The 6,294-nt window shown below is 38.1% G+C and overlaps 1 protein-coding gene across 5 annotated transcripts in view; it reads right to left on the bottom strand.

Moving 5' to 3' along the window:
- Positions 1-6,294, bottom strand: part of Ccser2 (coiled-coil serine rich protein 2) — a 114,599-nt gene that overhangs the window by 65,184 nt on the left and 43,121 nt on the right. For all 5 annotated transcript variants that reach the window (XM_005348597.3, XM_013346834.2, XM_005348598.2 and 2 more), the window contains one exon: positions 3,668-3,758. In XM_005348597.3, coding sequence (XP_005348654.1) covers positions 3,668-3,758 — 91 coding nt within the window. The remainder of the gene's footprint in view (positions 1-3,667; positions 3,759-6,294) is intronic.

Here is a 6,294-nt window from a genome sequence, read left to right as displayed (position 1 = left end):
AAAAAAACACCTTATTTAATAAACTCCCAAATAAAAAACATTGCAAGCTATATTAAGGTAGCCACTCGAGCAAACACTATCCCAGCGCCACACTCCACACATCGTATGAAAGCCATGGAACTTCATTAGGGGCTTTTCACTTTCCTTATCGATTACATTTTTTTTTTATGCTTATCCGTCATAAGATAGGAAAAAACCTGCAAAATCTGCAAGCTTTTCCTCCCAGCGCTCAGGAGGCAGAAGTGAATGGACAGGCTTCTAAGCTACAGAGAAACCCTGTTTTGAAAAACCCAAGATAGATAGGTAGGTAGGTAGGTAGGTAGGCAGGCAGGCAGGCAGGCAGGCAGGCAGGCAGGCAGGATTAAAAAATAAAAAAAAAAAAAAATAGGAAAAACCTATGACAGAGTTAAAATTAGAAAAAAAAAACCACTTGGCTTTATATCATCTTTCATGATCCATGTATCCTTTGACCTGCACTCTGTCCTTCCACGTCACCTAATATTACCCTTGCCCCTTCTTAGTCTCCTTTATAAATGTTATATTACAGCACTTACAGCTGTAAATATGCTATGTTTTGTTTACTTATCTATCCGTAAGTGATCGAATGTTTTATTAATATGCATAAACTATAACATTATCCTAAACTTCATTACTGCTATATATCCACCCAAGGGTCACCAAAACACTCAGACGTGGATATCCCTAAATTCTAGACTGTAACTGTTCAACAAGAATTAGACTAACACACATTGTTTTCTCTCCTGGATAGTACAGAGAAAAAGACCTGCACACAGATGCAATTATCAGATAAGCACTTTCCTCATGACAACTTCTTTAATACCATCAAGAAAGGAACTAGAAAGGTAGCTCAGTGGGGAAAATTATCACTCTGTAAGAAAGAGGCCCGGAGTTCAGAACCCTCACATGCCCAGGCAAAAACAATGGGCTTGGCAATGGGTGCCTATAACCCCAGCACAAGGTGGGTGGAGAACAGAAGATCCTGGTTTCAATGACCAGCCAGTCTAAGGCAAAATGGGAAACATCAGATTCACAGAAGAGACTCTGTCTCAAGCAATAAGGAGGAACACACCCATTATTGACCTCCAGACTCTGCACTGATACACACAGACAAAAAATTACACCCCCACATACATGCATGCACATGCTACCCAAAAAACTCTTCTTAATGAGGTCATAGTAACCCGTACCCAGATCAAATCCAAATAGTAGGTCTCACTGGTTTGCCCATCTTCTTGGGCACAAACACCAATAATGCTGGCAGAATAAGTGAAGCCGAAACACCTGAGGGTTCAACAAACCAATACAATCTTTTTCCAAACTAATATAACATCCTCAAACAGAAAAAAAAAAGCACTAAACCAACAGTCAACAGCATCTTCAAAGATCCCTATAACCTACCAGCACCTCCACATTCTTATCCCAGTCCAAGAGACCTAAAAAGTCGTTCCTGCCTTCCTGTAATAGGAAACATAAGTACTACTTTATTTTGGTGCATACAAGGAAAACTAACTTAGGCTCACTCTCTGCTTTTTTTTTTTTTTGTTCTTTTAGTTCAAAATAGCCAATATTGGTTTATTTTCTTCTAGAAAAACACCTGTACTATATGTTCAATGTTAATGGATTCCCACCTACTTTTGAGACTGCAACAAAGACCTCAAAGACCTACAATTTCTCTGAGGTTCCGAGGTTCCACATCTGTCTAGAACGAGGGTTAACTAGGCTGTGCTCAGGAAATGAGTTCTAAGATTGATTTGATCTGTGCTTCATGTATCCACCCAGAAATGGAATAAAATTTCCAAAATGAAGTTGTGATAACCCTGTCAAAGTGGCATGCACTCCCTATGCTATGACTTATCCCAAGAAGGGAAATCCCTCAGCCTTCATTACAAAAAAAAAGAAAAAAAGCAATCAAGCATGTCACATCTCCTGCACCATTAGGTCTTGTTATTGTGTGCTCAGTCATTTTCACTGAAGAGTGTTGAACTTGGTCTCCCAGGTCACTAACTCAGACTTCACAACAGCAACTATGATTTCGGCCACCTACTAAACTGCTATACTGTAGTGGGGAATCCTGTTCTATAGCTCTAGAGAGTGGTGGCTCCCTACACTGCCCTAAGGCTGGCAGTTCAGCATTTTGTTCATCTGGGTGTTGGCTATAATTTTTCTTTCTCAGGACTGGAATTCCATTCTGGCTGCAGAAGTATCCCAAGTGCCAGAAGCACCACAAGAAAGTCTAACAGTCTCTACTCCTACAGTAACAATGAACAATACAATACCCTCAGCGCTTCATTTCAACAACTTACAAGTCCCTCGTGGCCTCCAGACCTTTCCACTGTGAGTGGTTTCAGCGAGGTATGTTAGGGCAGAACACTTCTGTCTTAGGTAGAACATGATTGAAATGAGTGTTCTGATTCTAAGCCATAGATGTGAGTTTCTTCTAGAATTAATCAAAAGAATAACCAGCCCAAAGTAGTGCAGATCTTTTTTTTTTTTTTTTTTTTTTTTTTTTTTTTTTGGTTTTTCGAGACAGGGTTTCTCTGTGACTTTGGTTCCTGTCCTGGAACTAGCTCTGTAGACCAGGCTGGTCTCGAACTCACAGAGATCCACCTGTCTCTGCCTCCCGAGTGCTGGGATTAAAGGCGTGCGCCACCATCGCCCGGCTGAAGTAGTGCAGATCTTAAAATACTGAAACTCTCAGTAATTTATAGTCTCAACAGCTCTGTCATCTAAGGTAATTCAAGATCCATGAATCAGGGAAATAAACACATGCTCATTCACCTTTTCAGGGAAATAAAAGAAGAAAAAAAAAACAGTCTAACCAAAGACCAATTGACTGATGCAGTAGTGAGAAGCAAGCACACTTGGAACAAACACAATAGGCTTCTGGAGAATCCTCCCTCTGTTCTAGCACCATGGATAAAACAGTTCTTTGTACGGTCTCCCTGGCTCTCTGGCTCTGGGGAGGCCTGGGACACCACGCAAATGTATACTGAGGGAAAATCCTCCGATATCTGAAGCCATTCTTTCCAGAACAGCAGGACTCCCAGTCAACCTCACTCCCAAGGGTGTCTTTGTCTCTTCCTAGTTCCTAATACAGAAACCCTGTAGATGCCACACCACCAGAGACAAGAGTCCTCGTGCACAAAGACTATCTAAAACCCCACCCACCTTGCTGGTTACCGGGACACACAGAGAGAGAAAGACTGAAATTAGGAGTCAAAAAGTAGTATAGTTCATTCAGAAGGTGATTACTTTCCCAGAATTGACCTTAAATTAGTTATCAAATTAATACATTACACTGTTTTACAAAACAAATATGTTTCTCTAAATATATTTCTTTTGAAATTAAAAATGAGGCAAAGTGTGGGAAAACTAAGGTATTCAAATACACACAATACACACACACTACGTTTAGATAAAGGTATACAATGTTTCTGAATCAAACTGAACTATATTTAAGGTCCACATAATCAGGTTTTAAACATTTAACTTAAAAGTAAAAAAAAAAAATCTTACACCAACAGAGACTGATTCTAAGCCTCAGGACTCAGCTAAGATTAAGAAACCTTGACCTAACAATTATCAAACTAGTTACAATGCAGACATTCACATGCACGCATCTGGAAACTTATGGATCTTAACTTACCATTGTCAAGAGGCGTGTCCTCCGGCAAATCCACATCCAGCATAAGGTCATCATCCTCAAGGTCACATGACTCAAGATTATTCAGAATATCCTGTGAATAACAGCAGTAAAACACTATGACCTCACCCAAGGGATACAAATATAACTATTCGTTTTGAAAGTATCATCATATAATAACTTGGATTTATTCAACAATTATACTATAAGAATAAAATAGTTCTAATTTTTAAAAGTATTTTTAAAACTTCATCTGTACTTATACTTTGAATTTTGGATTCCCCTGCTCAGAAAGGAGAACAGCAAGATGCAGGTGATATAAAGGGGGAAATAGAAAAACAAGGAAGGATCTTTAACTCAGGGTTAGAAAGGGAAGGTAATACAGAAGCAAAAAGGTGGGAAAATAACAGTAAGCATGTTTGAAAAAGGACATAGAAAGTAACTATTTTATAATTGCCTAAAATTATATATAATACATTATACAGTTTGAATGAAGTTATACCACATGGAGTGATTAATACTCCCCACAAGAACCACAAGAACAAAAGCCCTAGTGCAAACATGAGAAACCTGAGTTGTTGGCCAAGAGTCCAAGAGACTCCCAAAACACCACAGTATATTGTCATTGCCCTTGGTTACCTCCAAAAGTTGGAAGTAAACCCCAACTGCTAAAGACAGCATGCGTCTTGAACATAGAACTCAAAGGACTTGAGCAGGAAGTGACCCGAAAGCCTCTTTCCTGAGGACGAGGTACTCCAGTACAAGGTGCCATGGGATCTACTACAGGAGGGAAATAAGCTGTGATGTCTATGAACCACAGCAAAGCCCAGCATGGCAAGTTAAGGTACAGCTGTACCCCCCATACCCTGTGGTAACCACAAGCCATGTAATAGGGAAGGAAATCCTAGTATTGTGACCAACTATTCATACATAGAGATTACAAATTACAGGATAAAGACTGCTGCCAGCTTCCTAAACCAGTATAATTCTTAATTGCATTCTAAATACTTATTCTTTTCTGTTTTGCTCTGTTTGTGTTTTCAAGACAGGGTTTCTGATGGCTGATGGACAAGAGACAGCTGCTGAGAGACAGGAATGAAAGAGAGACTAACAAAATATACCAACCTAAATATTTCAAAAATGCCTTAGCTTTAAAACAGAAGTCAAAAAATATATTTGTAAAATGGAACTTAAACGATGCGCTGCTTTGGAGAAGCAGTTTTGCTTTTGTTTCCACAGGAAACAAGAGGCTATGGATTCGCTCCAGGTTAAGATCCTGAAACCTGACAGGTGATATCTATCAACAAAGGTTATCACTGGTCCTCCCAGGACTTGGTCATTATCTCAAAATTTTATCAGGGACCCTAAAGATATTTCATCCACAGAAAGCAGAAAGCAGTCTGGAGTAAACAACATACACATTCCCAAGAGCTGGGGTGCATAGTATGGATTCTTTGGCTATTTGGTAGGTTTTGGATGTTTGTTATATTTAGGGAAATATAAGAATAGAGAATAAAAATACAACTATTAATCTCAGATATTTTGCATTGGCATTATTTTGGTATAATGATACAAATTTAAAGTTAATTTTGTTACACTGTAAATATGCTTCTATTCTTGTTTAAAGGATTTTTGTATATTGATACAAATTTAAGGTTACTGTCTTTATATTGCACATCTGTTTCGATTTTTGCTTAAGATATTACCTATACAGTTTGATAATTATGCAATATCAAGTTTTAGTCCTTAAAATCTATTTGAGATCATAAAAAAATACAGGCTAATAGTCACCCCTACCTATAAACCTGTTAATTAGATTTTCAAGGTAATACAGAGATATATTTCAAATAGACAGGTAATCTCAAACATCTCAAAGACCTACAGAATATGGCAATTGAAATGTTCTAAGAACTTAGACTTTTCTTGACATAAGATGCATTTGCTCCTGGCAGAATCAATTACTTCAAAGAGGAAGATGGTCATTGAAGAAACTCATTACAGAGTTTGCCTTCAATATGAAAAAACTAGTCATTTGGGAAACTGCTCATGCCTGAACTGCTTATAGTATGCTGTATAAACAGGACATGCAGGACCCACAGAAAAATGATCACTAAACTTTGTCAAAACAAGGCAGGATGGTCCTTCAGGGTTCCTGCTTCACAGAAGAAACTGCCAGACATTCTGCAGGACACAGAGGGAAATGACTGATATACTGCCAATATAGGCAAAAGAGTCTTTCAAATTTTCTGCTTTGTGGAAAAGTCCATCAGCCTGTATGCTGAAGATGGATGCCCAAACGTTACAGGAGAACTCGAGGTGACTGTTCAGGGAGACAGATATCTCTATCATTTCTAGAGTTTTGAAAGTTGCTTACAATGCATTTCCTGTTTACTTAGATAATATTATATCCTTCTGGGGTCTTTGATGGAGTTGAAGACTAGATACTTATAATCATAGTTTTCCTTAGTTATGATAAAAGACAAATTAGATATAAAACTTTAGACTAGCAAAAATAGAATAGAGTGTTTTATTTAATTTTGCCAAATACAAATAGACTAAATATTGTAACTGTAATTCTTGCTGTATAACCTTTTAGTTATATGTAATTGTACAATGTTATATGTAATTGT

The sequence above is a fragment of the Microtus ochrogaster genome, chromosome 6 (assembly GCF_000317375.1).
Source record: "Microtus ochrogaster isolate Prairie Vole_2 chromosome 6, MicOch1.0, whole genome shotgun sequence".
NCBI lineage: Eukaryota > Metazoa > Chordata > Mammalia > Rodentia > Cricetidae > Microtus > Microtus ochrogaster.
Note: the sequence above shows the minus strand (reverse complement) of the source record. Positions and strands in the feature narration are given on the sequence as shown.